Genomic DNA, 15,324 nt, shown 5'->3' with positions numbered 1-15,324 from the left:
ACACTAGCTACAGTTCTGCTCTTTGCAAAACATGGAAAATCCAAAACAATCTTTTAGAACAGGAAAATTAAGCTTTTCTAAAACCATCAAGGAAAATTAATCAGAAATTGTTGAGGAAGAACACTTCTATAAGTAATACTCAAGTCTGTTTAAAGAATGTGTATAAGTAATTTGATTCCTGAATAGAGTCAGAAATTGTATTATGTTTCACATAAGCCCTGAAAACATAAATATTGTTGTAGCTACAAAATTATTCATAGAGCCTAAGGCCTTTATGCTTTCAAAAATACTTAGCCTTAGCACTCACAATTAAGACAAAATGAAGCTAGATGCCTCAACAGATTGGTCACTTACTGCCCAAACAGACACTTGTTAACATCTGTAGAACCTTCCCTACCTCTTGATAATATGGCAGTACAGGTGATAATCACAATTTCATGTTTAAAATGTGAAACTAGAGTACCTGTATAGTCAAAAGGACAGATGGTCTTCTGAGATCACTTCAGAGCTAGCTTAGCATCCCTTTCTGAGCCACTGTCCTGAGAGTGATTCCTTTCTTTACTAACACAGCTCCTAAACTGGCCGTTTAATTGAGGCACTTAAATTAGGTCATGTAAATACCTTCCTCTATACCTAAACCACCTAAATGAACTTTCTTAATCATTTAGGCCCACATTAACCAATTAGCATCTCCCAGACTGAATCCACCCAGTCTATCAGAGCAGGGGATTAGAAGAAGTTCTTCCCTGCCTGCCATGCTTGATGAAGAGGTGGTCAGATGGGTTGCCAGCCCATCATGAGATTTGTAGCTCCAGCAAGAAAGAACTGGAGTATTCTATACCTGACTCGGACACAAGACAGCTCATGTGCTGACAGAATGGTGATCTAGCCCAACAGCCTCTTGTAGGTACATTGATACATCTATGGCCCTCAGCACTAAGAAGGCTGAATTGTTCTGACAATACTTTTGAAAAGGATACCCTGCAAACTGTGCCTTTTGGTGTCTTGGTCAAATTTAGACTAATTTTTATTTACTGAGTCTCCAAGATGCAATAAAATTGATTGATCTAACTGGGCACTACAAAACTATATCATATAAATGAATGAATTCACTTCACACCTACAACTTTTAATACTGATAATAAGTAACTGTGGAAGGGAACTAGCATTATGTGTGTGGGAAAAGGACTTATCTACAAAGAATTAGTTATAATCAGTAAGTTAATAATTTAATAACAATGATCACAGTTTGAGAGACACTATGGACCTAGCTTTTAGTGCATGATGCATTTATTTTTTCTATTTATACTAAAATAATGAAAGATCTTTTTATTAAAAGACAGTTATAATGTATGCATGCAAAACTAGAGATAAGGTTTTAGATGCCAAAATATGAAACAATAATAGTATTAGCAATTTTGCATCTTCAAAGTTGTTTTATTTTATCTGAATGGAAAAATATGTGGATACCACCAGTACCTAGATGCACAAATTTCAGAAAATAGCAGAAATCAGTCAGACTACAAGATAAGACAGGAATCAATTTCAGACTCACATTTCTTTAAAATTATAAAATAAGTGAGACATGTCAGCAGTGAGCTAATGCCAGTGCTTCACTGTAAGGACTCACTAATAGTTGCAGGGTTTTTTTAAGCAACCCCAGCTATGGTAATTGATTTAAATCAATTCTCCATATGGACATTAGGTAAAGCCCCAATCATTGACTTGATCTCTTGTTCACAAGAAATTTAGCATGTAATTAACTTATCAAATTTCAGGGTAGACTTCTGGGGCATGTGTGCATATAGTGAGATTTTACAAATCCTTTAATGATCATTCATAAACCTAACAAAATAAGCTCTACATTCATATGGCTACAAAAATCAGTTACCAAACATTACAGGAAAGACTGATTATTTTCTCCTTCCATACCAATTTTCTGTGATAAATCAATAATGAAGTTTCAAAACAGCTTAAATGTAATTAAAAATTGTTTTAAGAGCATTACTTTCCTAACTTGTTATAGAAGCAGTAAGCCTGCAGCATACAATCAAGACCCAATCTTTACTTTCTCTTTGCCTATATTCCTCTGCATTGCTTACATCCATTGGCTTTCATTGGTTACACTTTTTCAATAGGAAAGCCTTGAAAATCTCACAACAATAGCAGATCAAGCCTTGCAAACACTGAATAATGTTAAAATGGATTTATCAACAGCATAAAACTGTGGTCCCTAAACCCTGACTTGTGGAGGTTTTTGCGAGACCCTCAGACCTTCCTCAGGGTCACAGGAAATTGTTGTCACTATAGCAGTCACAGGAAGCTATGGCCACTATGATTCACCATGATGCCGGGAGAGAAGTATGATGTTTCCTGTAGTACACTATTTCTCGGTGGTGTTGCTGAAAAGCCAGCAAAAGCTAGAGCTATTGGATGTATATAAACCACTTTATTAAATCCCTTTAATGTGTGGACTCACAAAGTCTCAGCAAGGTTGTTAGAACTTCAAATTGTAAACCTCTAATCTAAAATTCTTATGCTCCAGTCTAGATATTAGGAAAAATATATATTATCCTACCAAGACAATATAAACAGTCACTATAAATCCACACACTCGTTTAGAGCTTTCATAAGCCTACACTAAGACAGATCAGTTGCAGCACGAACAGGCATAGTGAATTTACACATATGTAGCTAGCTTGGATACCAGTAACACCACAAATTCCAGCTACTAGGCAATTACCAGGGTGCAGCCCATTCTGGAGACTGCTATCACAGTTTCACTGTTACTGGTAGCTAAATTAGCTTCAAGGAAGCTGAGTATTTGTAAATATGCTGCAATTATGCACTTTGGCTTCACCGCAACCCTGGTTATACTCTTTATATGTATATTGTTCCATTACAACCTTGCATTTTCTGTTGGCTTTTTCACGGTAGTGCACTTTTACAGAACTTCATGCCTGGAGAATGATGTTACCACTATACATCATCTTAAACTATATACACCCTAACCCAATGCACTTATTAACTGAAACACACATACATGCTGTGACTGTTCACAGACTTCAAGATTTTTCTATTCGTAGTTAGGTCAGTGCAATAATACATTTTGGTCATGACAGAACAAATCAGTATCACTAATACTGAGCAGCACAGGCCTTTAAACAGTCAAGTCTGCCAGACCCGATCCTTATCACGTCCCAGCTTACACATGCAGAAACAATTCTTTCACCCCTGTATACCCATGCATACAGATACAATTGTATCTACTTCTTACAGGCATCATGCAACCACATCACATCTGTTCACTCACTGAACCCAAACTTACTACAACTTCTGCAGCTACCCAGCCTGCCAATATGCTGTTAACACATCTTCATAGAGCTTTGCATTTTTCTGCCTTCAAATTCATCATTTTATTCCCTCCAATTGTACCGGTTCCTCTCCTGAATTCTTATTTTTTTCTTTCTACTTCTGTCCTTTCTGCTACTTGCTGAACGCATAGAGACTCGTTTTAATCTACAGAAAGTGTGTTAGTACAATTTGTTCATTAACTCCATTAATTTTATTTTGGCAGTTTCTAAAGGTTCCAGGATAGAAACAAGGTCCCAACCCCCAACTATGCCAATCACTATGCAAACCAGCCACAAAAAGACAAACCCTATCCTAAAGAGATTACAGGCTAGATTTAAAATAAACAGAAATTAAATGATGAACAAAGGAATTTGGGTTGGAAAAAAAAAAATATAGCAAGTGCTTTTTTGTTAAACTTACAAGTTTCATCCTGCATCTACATGCCTACTGTTAGTATACTTTCTTTTAAGGGTTACCTACGGTATCATATTTCTGTTGGCTGTTACAGTGGTATATAAATGTCCTTATTTACCTCTTTTAAAAAGCACATATAGCACTTTCAACATGCAAATGATACTGAGAAAGAGCTGTTTACATTCTATTTTAAGACCCCCTAGTAGTTTAAACTGCTTGGGTCAAGCACGTAATCTCCTCTGTTATTGCAATGAAATAATTCAGAGTGTTAACAAGCCTTGCACCGAGATTTGTTTCCTATGCTTAGCATAAGGATTGCTAGGGATTCCAGTAGATGTAAAAGATGACAGTTAGCATTTTAATGGTAACTGTCTGCCCTAAGCAACACCTGCTGAAAAGCAAGGTGGATTTCACTAAGCATTAACCTCGTCGAAGTTTTGCAAGAGGAAATCTTCCATTTTATGCCCATCCTCTACATAAGTCTGAACTTAACATAACAAAAAGCCTGCTGGGCTGAGCTATTGGATCTTAATGTCCCATCAGCTCAAGGGCTGAGAGTCTCTTTGTATTAGTTGGTAATTTCTTGTAGGCTTGGAATTTACTGCCATCCTTCTATGCCATGGCACAGCAGCACCAGGGAAATGAACTGTGGTTAACTGAACTGACCGGCTAGCACAATTAAAATCACCAGCCATACAAAGTATCTACACGAGCCATGCTGTTTTATAGTAAGGGCCATAACAGTTCTGACCTCCCCTGGGTGAAAGCTGTCTGGCAACTTTGCTTTTGCAAACTTCTATCTTGAGTGCAAGTGTTTGTAAGCTTTTGCAATATAGTACTACGTCTCCCGAGCAAAATAAATAAATAAATAAAATCAATAAAAAAAGAATAGAATATATGACAATACATATCCCTGTACCCTGCCAGCCCTTCTAGCTAATGTGATGCCTTTTCCCCACAATATTAGTCTTGGGACAAACAAACAGATTACTACTAGTGTAAGACACTAATAAGGAAAACAGCATTAAAACAGATGATAATACCTCCAACATGCAGAACAGTCCTGTGCATGTAGAGCATAGTTTGGTCTACTGTTGAAATACAGCTGGAGTACCTCCAAGCACAGTGAAATTTGTTGTGTAGGAGAGCAATGTAAAAACAGTTCTGGTGTTACATATGAGCTATCTTTGTTAATTTGTTTCTTTGATTTGTCCTAGAACTCATCTGAATAAGGTAAAAAGTTTCTGGGAATCAAATCTTCATTTTCCACGTCATATGTTGTCATAATAGCACAGAACAAAAATAATGAGAGGAAAGAACACCAGAGTCCTCCTTCCACTCCTACAACCATTTGTTTTATACTAGGCTTCTTCAAGATGAGAACTCTTTACAAACCATTTGCAACTTCTGTGAACCTTCCAAGTCACTATTGCATTCTCCTTGGTAGAACATACAGAAAAACCTGAAATATCAGATCTGAATTAAAGCGGAAATCCTTGCACAGGGATAGCTTTGAAATGAAGGTAACTCAGTAGCAACACAAATCTTCTCATTATTCTCCAGAATTCTGGCAAAGAACATATTTAGCCTTAGGGGCACCTAGACAGTTGCCATCTTTCAAAGCATTATGGCCTTAGGATACGGAATACAGATCTTTCACAAATATGGTCTAACAAAATTGTTTCAAAATGATTTAGGAAGTAATATTAATGGCAGGTAGTTTTGGAAAAGCTTACCAAATCTGATTTCTTTTAAGCCACAGATCATACGCTGAATCCATCTGCTGTTTCTCTGTAATACAGACTGACAAAGCTGCAAGCATGGCTGGAAAAAAAAAAAAGTGTAATTCAGTATCTACTACTCCTTCCCCCAATAAACACATTCTATTCTATCCACCCACACTACCAAACCATTGATTTAACAGATACAGTGATAAAACATACAAAAATTTATTACGCAGTTTTATCTTTAGCAAGCAGTTTTTATCTTTAGTAAATTCTTTTAAGTGTATTCTAATGGATTTGTCTCCAGAAATGTCTAGCTGTTCTTCCTGATGTTCCCATATGTATGTTCCTTACACACTTTACACCACCAATAATGCAAAAGCGTTCACCATGCAAAGTAAACCACTATCAGATACAAAAGTAAGAGTCTTTATGCCTGTTATGTAAGTCAAACCACTATGATCAGGACAACAGGGTAGGTTAATCATGCCTTTATCACTTACTAAAATCCTATAGCTAGCCGCTTGCTTGCAAGATCATGTTTTACTTGCATACAGTTATACATTGCTTTTTTGCTGTTACAGAAGACTATTTATTCACGTCCTCATTTATTATTACTAAAAAAAATTCTCTGCATTACTATAGTCCTTTAACCGCATATAACTCACTTTTCCTACAAGAGAAAAATGGTGAGTGTAGTACCAGGCCTTAAATCTGAACAAGGATTGTTTCTCATGCCTCTTGCAACAATTTCATTAGTTCTTTGTGCCCATTGTTTATAAGTTTTTTACCTGACAACCCGGGGTGTAGCTCTGTTTCTATTGCAAGCATATGGTTGGCAGCAACTTTGAAGTCTGCCAATAAGTCACTAACATGAAAGAAAGGGAATACTTTATTTTTAAAGAAAATCTTATAGACTTGACTTGTTACTTTTCAGAAAATGTCATTTGTTGCTGAACAATGTATCTCTCATAATAGCACTAGGAAGAATAAACCCATTCGTGCTTTAAGATCACTTTTGTCTTTCTGCCTCCAGTTGCTCCTACTTTTATTTCTCATCCATCCCTCCTTCTAACAAATCCCTCCTTTCTACAGAGGACTCGGTTTCCCCAAATGTAAAATCATGCATGTAACAGACGAAAAGCTTTCCTTTTTCCTTAATTTTTGTTTAGGAAACACAAGATTGCCTACCTGGGGGTGGGGGGTGATGGTGTGCTGGGGTGGTGTGGTGGGGGTGGTTGCGGTGGGAAATACCTACATGGTAGCAACTATTCATTCCACAGGAAGAAAAAGCATAGATTCAGAACATCTTAAGGGAAAACGTTAACTCTTTTTCTCCCATCACTGCGCTTTTCACCTTTAACCGACGCACCTACTTCACGCTACTTAACCTTTTAAAGCGTTGATTTACTTCACAAAAGACCCCAGGCCCTCTACCTTCCTCACGTTTTCCCTCTCCCCAGCGACCCGCCCGCCCACCCCCCTGTTCTCCGCTCACCCCCCCTCCCCTCAGCAAGGGCCCCCTTCGCCCCCACAGCACGGGGGGCAGGTAGCGCCACAGACCGGTAGCACCCCCCACCTGCACAGGCGCGGCGGCGAGCGCGGCGCCGTACAAGCCGGGAGGCAGACGGCCTCTCCCCCGCGGGGGTGCCGCTCCAGGGCCGCGCTAACCCGCCCTGAGGGCCGCCCTCCTGCCCTCGCCATCTTCCCTCGCGCCCTCTCCCGACCGCCCGCAGCGCGCATGCCGGCCACCGCGCGGCTCCTGCCTCGCACCCCCCCTCCCCCGACGGACGTTGGGCGCCGCCAATTACCAGCCTCCCGCGGGAGCGGCTCCTCCTTCCACCAATGAGATGGCGGAGCAGCCGTAGGGGCCCAACCCCTCTAATCTGTAACGGCCTGTAAAGCACTAAGCCACACCCTTTCTTCCTCTTTCTGACTCTCCATTGAATGAAGTCCCCGCTGGCCAACGAGAAGTTCCCGCTGGGCTTGACGGACTGCTCCGTTCTCCAGTAGAAGTAGAAAATCGCACCGCGCCCACCAATAGGCTGCCGGACGCGCGCCTAGGGGGCGGGCTCTCCCTCCCAGGCGGGCGGGGAAGGCCGTGGTTATCGATCCCGCTGCTGGAGGGAGGCGGCGGTGAAGCAGCAGAGAAAATGGCGGCCATGGCTGCGGAGGCGGCAGCGACTGCAGCGGTGCCGGGCGATGGGGGGGCTGGCGAAGCTGAGCCTGAGATGGAGCCTATCCCTGGCAGCGAGGCCGGCGCGGACCCTCTCCCTGCCGTCACCGAGGCCGTGGAGTCGGTGGTGCCTGACGGGGAGGAGGCCGACGGGGGGAAGGTTGCTCCCGGCGAGGCCGAGGAGCCGCCGCCTGTGCAGCTCGCCCGGAGCCCGGCCGGGACTCGGGAGCCGGAAGCCGAGAGGACGGAGAAGCTGCCGCCCTCCAGCCCAGAGGAGGTGGGCTCGCCCCAGGCCGAGCAGCGGGGAGCGCCTAGCCCGGAGTCCGAGGAGGAGCCGCAGCCCTGCCTGCCGCCTGCTGGGCACCCTCAACTTCCCGAGGAGGAGCCGCAGCCCTGCCCGCCGGCTACTGGGGGCTCCGCCGAGCCGGAGTCCGAGCCCGGGGAGGAGCCGTCCCCGCCGGAGGAGGAGGAGCCGGATGCTGCTGATGCCGCCGCTGTCGAGCCCAAGTCCCCGGTGCCCGTGGCTCTGGCCGGAGGGGAGGCGGAGGCTCCGCTGCTGCCGGGCTCCGAGGTGCGGGTCACCCTGGATCACATCATCGAGGACGCCCTGGTGGTCTCGTTCCGGCTGGGAGAGAAGCTTTTTTCTGGGGTCCTCATGGACCTCTCTAAAAGGTGAGATCTCACGGGGGAGCCGTCCCGAGCCCCCCCTCCCCCTTCCCCCCCCCAACGCAGTGACGGGGGCAGCGAGCTCGCCCGGAGCCGCCTGCCCGCGCCGCCCTGCGCCTCTCCTGCCCTGGGCGAGGGAGGGGGGGCGGCCCCAGCCCGACCCTGGTGGGCTCGCCCCGCGGCGGGGAACGGCCTGGGCAGGGCCCGAGGGGGACGACGGCAGTAGCCTCGCCTCCCCTCCCCTCCTTCGAACCGGGGTGACCAGAGCCGTGGGTCCGCCTGGGGGCAAGCGGCTCCTGCCCCCGCGTCCTCCCCGGGGAACGGAGGCAGCAGCTCACGGGCGTCCTCCTCCTCGACCCTTCTGGCAGGGGGTGGAGGGAGCGGGGCGGGCAGGGCCCCCCCTCCCGCCCGGGACCCAGCCCCGCGCTCCCCGCCCGCCCCCGGCCTCCCCCGCGGGGTGTGAGCGGCAGCTGGCCGGCTCCCCGTTTTGTAGTGCTGTCCGTAACAAAAGTAGTCCCGAGTGGGAAAGAGAAAATGGGGGAACCGGGAGAGGGGCGAGCACATGTGCGCATCCTTTTGACTCGGTTGGGATTCACGTCGGGCCTCCAGCATCTGTATCTGCCGGGGAACAAGGACCTGAGCTACAGATGTTGGTATTTATTCCAGTCTTTGTACAAACGTACAGACCCAGGGATCTGTTTTTCCTCTTGGTTTGTGTCTTACATTGCTTAGGTAACCTTATTTTTCACTAGGTACTATTTTTCAGAATAATGGTTTTCAAGCCAGGCTATTACAGTCCTGAAGTACAGTTGTTAGTACTGATTGCTCCTTGTATGCAATGAATGGGGTGAAGTTTAATGGTTCTTAAATGCCCTTTTTTGGGAGGGGACAACGACACTGTTACGTATCACAAAATAACTTAAAGCCTTATCAGCTTCTGAGGTTTGGGGTTTGCTGTTTTCATTGCTTTTCTATAGTAAGGGGTTCTTGGGAGGCCAGAAGTCATCAGTGATACTGTATATCTTATAAGCAATCTAACTGCTTTTTACAGGTGAAGATACCTCTTCATCTTAGTGCTTGTTTTCTAGACATAAGGACTGTGCAAGTACATGAGAGAAAAGTGAAATTTAACCAGGGTTGTTGTTGAAAATAATTGGCATGCAAAAAATGCAGTGCTTTTTTCCCCCCAAATTTCAGCTGCATGTGTGGTCATGTGTCTTTTATCACTCCCTTTTACATTATTAGTAGCTGTTTAATAACTTCCTGTAATGTCAATATTGTCAAAGCTTTCTAAAAGGAAAGGTATTGGGGACCAGCACTTTTGTCCTGGGCCTAGCTTTTTGGTTCGTTTTTGAAACAAAAGGCCTTTTCTGAAACCTAAGTTCTGGATAATGTCATGGAAGTAAGTTTTAAATTTGTCAGTTGTTGTGGTTTGAAATGCTAAGTTATCAATTTGTCTTTTAAAGCCAAGTCCTAAAATGTGATCTGTAAACTGTACTCACCTCTGGTGTGAAATATTAAATGCCTCAAAGAGGCCAGAAGGCCTTACAACTTTAGTAATGCTGATTAACATCAATTCTTTTGTAGGTCTGAAGTTATACCAGCAAAATTATATTGTTGCCCTGGTCAGCAGAGTGACAAAGCATGTGCTTCTGTACTTCTTAGGGTCTATATGTGTAAAGAAGGAAAAAACCAGCTACTCACTTACTTCTGAAAGATTTCATATCTTACTAAACACACATGGACCACAAACATCCCCTCATTTGCCTGAGGTTTTCTTGTGCACTGAAGACCCTTCTCTCATGCAGCAGATCTACTGCAGCCCTTTGCAGTAAAGGTCATCTGTAGCAGGCAAACTGTCTGCTTCTTTTGCATTGTGGCTTCAGTGGAAGCATGCATCTCAATTTCCCCTGTTTTTAGGCACAGGCCCTGGGGCAAGTCTTCACAGTAATAACTGGGGAGAAGTGATACATGAAGGCTTGTGTGTGCTGTTACTCCCAGATATTCTTATGCAGTGGAACCACTTATTCCTTTCTCTCCGTTCATATGATCTTGGACTTCATTCAGAAGTGCTTGTTACATGGGAATCCAGAAGGTGAAATTTAAATTCTAAAAGCCAAGCTCTTTGGAGTGCTTGGACAAGAAGAATTGACTTTCTAGACATAAGGTCTATAATATTTGGCTGGTGACAAGTTAATATTTGTAGATGAATAGGAGTCTGTGTTGAAATGTCTCAGAGCAGGAAATGCAGTGGTAAGCATACTCCAGAAACAGTCCAAGAACTTCCTACCTGTAAGAAATTGAAGCATTATCAGAAAACAGGTGTTATGGAATGCCCAAGATTAAAATTTTTTCTAGACTCTATGACTTTGGTGGTAAGTGACTGAGTGGTAGTACTGTTTAGGTATCAGCTTTTTTTTTATATATCTGTTTATTTTTGTTTTGTGTAGCAGCACATGGACTTGTAGAACATTAACATTTTTCATGAACTTCCTTCTGTATCTGTGGCACTGTGGCAGGCACTGGCATTCCTATAACAAGTTTTTCCACTGGACCAAACAAAAAAGAGTAAGGGTAGGGTTAAATAAAAACCACCTAAATTCCAGCATACATTACATGAAAACACTGGGATTTCTAGTATGGAAGGTGGGTCATTACTGAAAGCTGTCTCCACTACCCCATTCAAGTGCATGGAAATAGCCTTATAAACTTTCCAAATGCAAAGGGGATCAGTATCTTAAGACTGCCAGTTCTTATTTAATAAAAGTGAAATTGTATATTAGAATTTACTCATTCAGTAGCTTCGAAAAGTGGCTGATGTGTTCACTGCATGTGCTAATACTCTTTTCGACGTATACTTGGAAGAAAATAATTCCTAGTCCTTCATGGATCTTAATTTCTGCTTTCCCCTCCAGGGCAATGAAGGTGCTGCTTCTGTACGGTACTAAGAAGAGCAAGTTTTAATGACCTTTTAAAAAACCTGTCCACTGGACTCTTTTTAGCCTTCTCAAGTTGTGTTCTGAGTTACTTGAACTTCAAGGTGAAAGAAAAGCAAAAATGGCCCCGTATGTTTCTTGTTTTAAAGGGTTTTTTTGGTTGGTTTTGTATATTTTATTTTTTCCTAGTTCTGTTTCCATTGTTGAAATGATGCACTGACTTCGGATTTTATTCTTGTGGACTTTGATATGAAGTCAGTGGTGTTTGTATTAAAGATCTGATTTCCTCTTCCTCTCCTACCCCTTGTAAGTAGGATGTCCATTTTGGAGTTTATAACACAAGAACACAAGCACCTCAGTGTTCAGTGGACTTTATTCCTACATTTATGTGAGGTAAGGAAGTGTTTTGTCTGCCTGCACTAATGGCAGTTCTCGTGTACCTGTCAGCAGTTGCACAGGAAGTTTTGAAAATCAGCAGAAAATAGGAATCTACATTTACTGAGTCCCAAATCAATTTCTTATGCAGTAAGTCATCATTTAAAGAGGGACATATTCCCACTTTTGTTACTCTAAAGGCTCATCGCACAAATTAAAAATGTGATCCTACTGTTAAACTTTATTACTACTGTTGCCATTACCTTTTAAGTGCCTTATTGCATGCTAGGATAAGGTTCTGATGCGAGTTCCTCAGTGTATACCTGATGGAGTTGTGCTGATAGGAGAGACGGGAAATCCAGCCAAACATCAGGCAGGCAGGAGAAGGCAATCCTGTCTTATTTTGTCAGAGTGGATAGTGGAATGCTTCATGCATGACTGTAGTTAATTTTCCATGCCATTATACAACTGGTCATTGAAAACTACTCATTGCATATGGGACTTAAATAGGGCTTGTAAGGTTGCCTGTGTCCAGCATTTGACTAATACTGTGTTTGCTTAGGGTATATGAAATGTTAATGCCACCTGCTGGCTCAGAATTAGTGTAAATCTTGCTCTGCACCTGCAGGAAGTAGACAGTAAGGAAATACCTGATGAGCATAGCATTTGTAAATCTTAAAATGTAGGATTAAGAAGTCCTGGTTTTAGTTTGCTCCTCTGGAGAGAGGATAATTATTTCTGCAATTTTTTTCTTTCCCTTCCCAAAGATTGAGGGAGGGGGATTAAGTTTATGTTCTGTTGTTTTGCCAACAGTCAGTACTTGGACTTTCTCTTATTGCTTTATCATTTGACTAAAATTTTCCTTCTGATCATACAGATGTGATGGACACATGTCTTCCTATTGTCTTTTTCTCTAAGCTATTTCTCTTCTGAGTTGTGTGTGATCATAGTAGTTCTTGAGGGGGAAAGGAAGAGCAAAAAGTTTTGTGACCTAAAAAGCCTTAGATTGCCAAAAGATGCCAGATTTATTGCTAGTAGACAGATGTTTTAAATTATATCTTAATTGGGGTTTGGTTGTGGAAGATAAGGAAAGATTTCCTCAGCAAGGTATGCGTGAACTATATGATGAAAATAAACTTTTATAGGCAGCTTCAAATTCTTATAGTCCTAGTAGCAGTTTTCAGTTACAGCTTGCTTTCTTGGTGACTCTTGAATCCTACGCTTTTCTCAATTTATTCATTGAACTTTCTACTGCAAAAGAAAAAGGATAAATAATGAACTGTTGCATCCATTCTCTAGTTCATGTTGTCTTAGTCTTCATAACATCTGTTAGATTTTTAAATCATTTACATTTAGCATTTCTTGAAATGTGCTGTCTATGTATGCTCACGTTTTGTTGGTATAAACTCTGCAGGGTGAATCTAGTGTGTTGTAACCATGTATGCCAAGAAAGGTGGGAGGGGAAGAAAGATACTCCCAAGCTGAGAAATTCAAGATCTGCTGACACAAGAAGGAAACAGCGGAAGTCTTACTTGAAAAAATGTGGCACGTTTCTGCCTGCTCTTAAGTTCTCTTTTGCTAATAACTTCATTTAATAAATAGGGACAACATTTGGCTGTCCTTGTCTGGGGAAGGTTTGAGTTCTATAGAAGTACTGATGTGCTGCGATATATATTCTCAACAGTAAAGAAATGTCTGTTACTCAGGGTTGTGTGTGGGTTGTGTTTTGTTTCTCTTTTTTTTTTTTTTTAAACTTACACTCAGTTTGCAAGGTGTTCCTACAATTCATCACCTGTTCTCTTCCATTTTTTCTCAGATGCCTAAAGAAGCTTGGTGAAATTCTAGCATTTAAGGAACAGCCATAACACTTTGATACTTGCTTTTATCCCCAGAACGTTGGAAGCATAAGAGTGATGGGTGTTTGGTGAAGAAAGTTAATCACATATACTTTGCTTGTGACTAACAGAGGTTATCTTGAATGGTATAGTGTCAAATTTAGCCTCACTTAGAGGACAGGGTTGGATCAGAAGACCTTGTGATATTGCTTTCAACCTAAATTTTTCTACAATTTTGTAATGTTTCAGCTTCTATATGAAAATAGTTTCTTTTGTGTCTCTCTCTGCATCCAAAACTTTATTCAGTGTTATTTGTGGTCACTTATCAAATGCTTTTTGAAAGGCTTACTTGTTTCCACTTGGAAAGTGAAAACGGCTAACAAAACTGGACGAGCTTTTAGGATTTTGCTAGTATAGGTATAAAGGCTGTTAAAGCTGCTGCTTGTACTGAAAACTCTTGCCAATCTGCTGCTGATTTTGAGCCAGTACAAGGAGTGTGACTTCTCCCTTTCTCAAACCAGGAAGCCCTAGTCTTGCTGGTAAATAGGGCATCTGTGGATTGTGCTTCAAACTTTCCTTTCCTAAAGCAGCTGTAATCTACTACTGTTCTTTGTTGGACTGTGACGCAACAGATGAAAAGACAGATAAACTGTCCTTTCTTCTTATGGAATGCTTTTCTGTATTCCAACAGCATGGGTTGCCATTGCTTTCTAAGAGTAGCATGACTTGGCTTGAAGTGTTGAGAGACAAGGTGGAGGTGAAATTTTCAGTATGCTTTAAATAATATTTTTCTTTACACTGTTATGGGACTGATGAATCTTGTCCATCCTGACACTGAATTGGCTTAAACTTCACCCATTAATAAATGGTATCATTCTCTTCCATTTGTCTTGGGTCTGACTGGTATGTGGATGATCTTGAAGTGTATATTCAAGGTATTCTATCATAATCATAAAGTTTTGCAGCTGTGTAACACTTCCAGATATATCAGCAAAACATCTACTTTAAAATGCAACTCACACTTAAAACTAATAATGCTAACAGATGTAAAAATTAAAAGATAATTTCAGTTTAAACAGACCTTCAGCTTTATAAGCATGCCAGTAAAATTGTGGTGGTTAGCGGGAACCCTAACTTAAAGCATTGTATCTTTTAAAGTTTACTTTTATATCCTTGATAGAACTCCAAGTTACAGAAAACTGAAGGAAATTCTGTGAATTCACTTGTAAATCCTTTCCAATGAAAAGGTGAGGGGTACCTTCCCACTTCTGTGGGGGGAAAGCAGTGATTAGGGGACCCCCTTGCATACTCTTCAGGCTTATCAACTTAGGGATTCTTCTGTCTCTACAGTGGATAGTTCTTCAAAGTCTGCATCAGCAGCCTGACTACATGGACTTCTGTGATTCAGTTTCCTGGAAGTTGAAGTGTTTCAAAGGGCTTCTAACTTCCTTCAGAGGTGTACCGTGAGCTAATACAGTCTTTGGTATATTTGCCTATTGTTTGGTAGCCTTTAGTTGGTTTCCACTTGGGTAGTGATTGCAGTAGGAGACCTAGGTGACAGTGGTTAGGAATAACTAAAATCAGCTGCTGCCTTGGATACTTCTAACCAGCTTTTTTGAGATACTCTTTCAACCTCAATTCTATACATACTCTGCTCTAGTTTTTCCTCTGCCTTGAAAGTGTGCCAGAAATAAGAGCTTGGATTTCAGGCAAGTGTACCTGCTTGAAAAACACTAAGCTTAACATTGAATAGTAAAAGTCTCCAAGTTTGTAAGCTTCCTACTAGTTTGCTTAGAGGTGGATTGTCACACATTACTTAATTTGAACTGTGATATATTTAACCA

At 42.0% G+C, this 15,324-nt stretch overlaps 2 protein-coding genes across 19 annotated transcripts in view; one reads left to right on the top strand and one right to left on the bottom strand.

The window, feature by feature from the left end:
* FABP6 (fatty acid binding protein 6) overlaps positions 1–7,577 on the bottom strand; it is a 46,329-nt gene extending 38,752 nt beyond the window's left edge. For 4 of the 14 annotated variants that reach the window (XM_075056772.1, XM_075056771.1, XM_075056769.1 and 1 more), the window contains exons 1-3: positions 7,072–7,210; positions 6,684–6,760; positions 5,505–5,592 (exon numbers count right to left, since the gene is read on the bottom strand). Coding sequence is in view for 7 of the 14 variants with exons in the window: in XM_075056766.1 (XP_074912867.1) it covers positions 5,505–5,535 (31 nt within the window). In the remaining 7 variants the exon portion in view is untranslated. Of the gene's footprint in view, positions 1–5,504; positions 5,593–6,283; positions 6,361–6,683; positions 6,761–7,055; positions 7,213–7,303; positions 7,350–7,409 lie in introns of those variants that run through there. The other 10 variants (XM_075056773.1, XM_075056776.1, XM_075056765.1 and 7 more) reach the window with 8 other exon arrangements.
* A 56-nt stretch (positions 7,578–7,633) lies between these two features.
* PWWP2A (PWWP domain containing 2A) overlaps positions 7,634–15,324 on the top strand; it is a 32,316-nt gene continuing 24,625 nt past the window's right edge. For all 5 annotated transcript variants that reach the window (XM_075056759.1, XM_075056756.1, XM_075056758.1 and 2 more), the window contains exon 1: positions 7,634–8,340. In XM_075056759.1, the coding sequence (XP_074912860.1) occupies positions 7,646–8,340 (695 nt within the window). In that variant the 5' untranslated portion in view covers positions 7,634–7,645. The remainder of the gene's footprint in view (positions 8,341–15,324) is intronic.

The sequence above is a fragment of the Buteo buteo genome, chromosome 24, assembly GCF_964188355.1.
Source record: "Buteo buteo chromosome 24, bButBut1.hap1.1, whole genome shotgun sequence".
Lineage (NCBI taxonomy): Eukaryota > Metazoa > Chordata > Aves > Accipitriformes > Accipitridae > Buteo > Buteo buteo.
The sequence above is the reverse complement of the archived record's forward strand: the minus strand, read 5'-3'. Positions and strand labels throughout refer to the sequence as shown.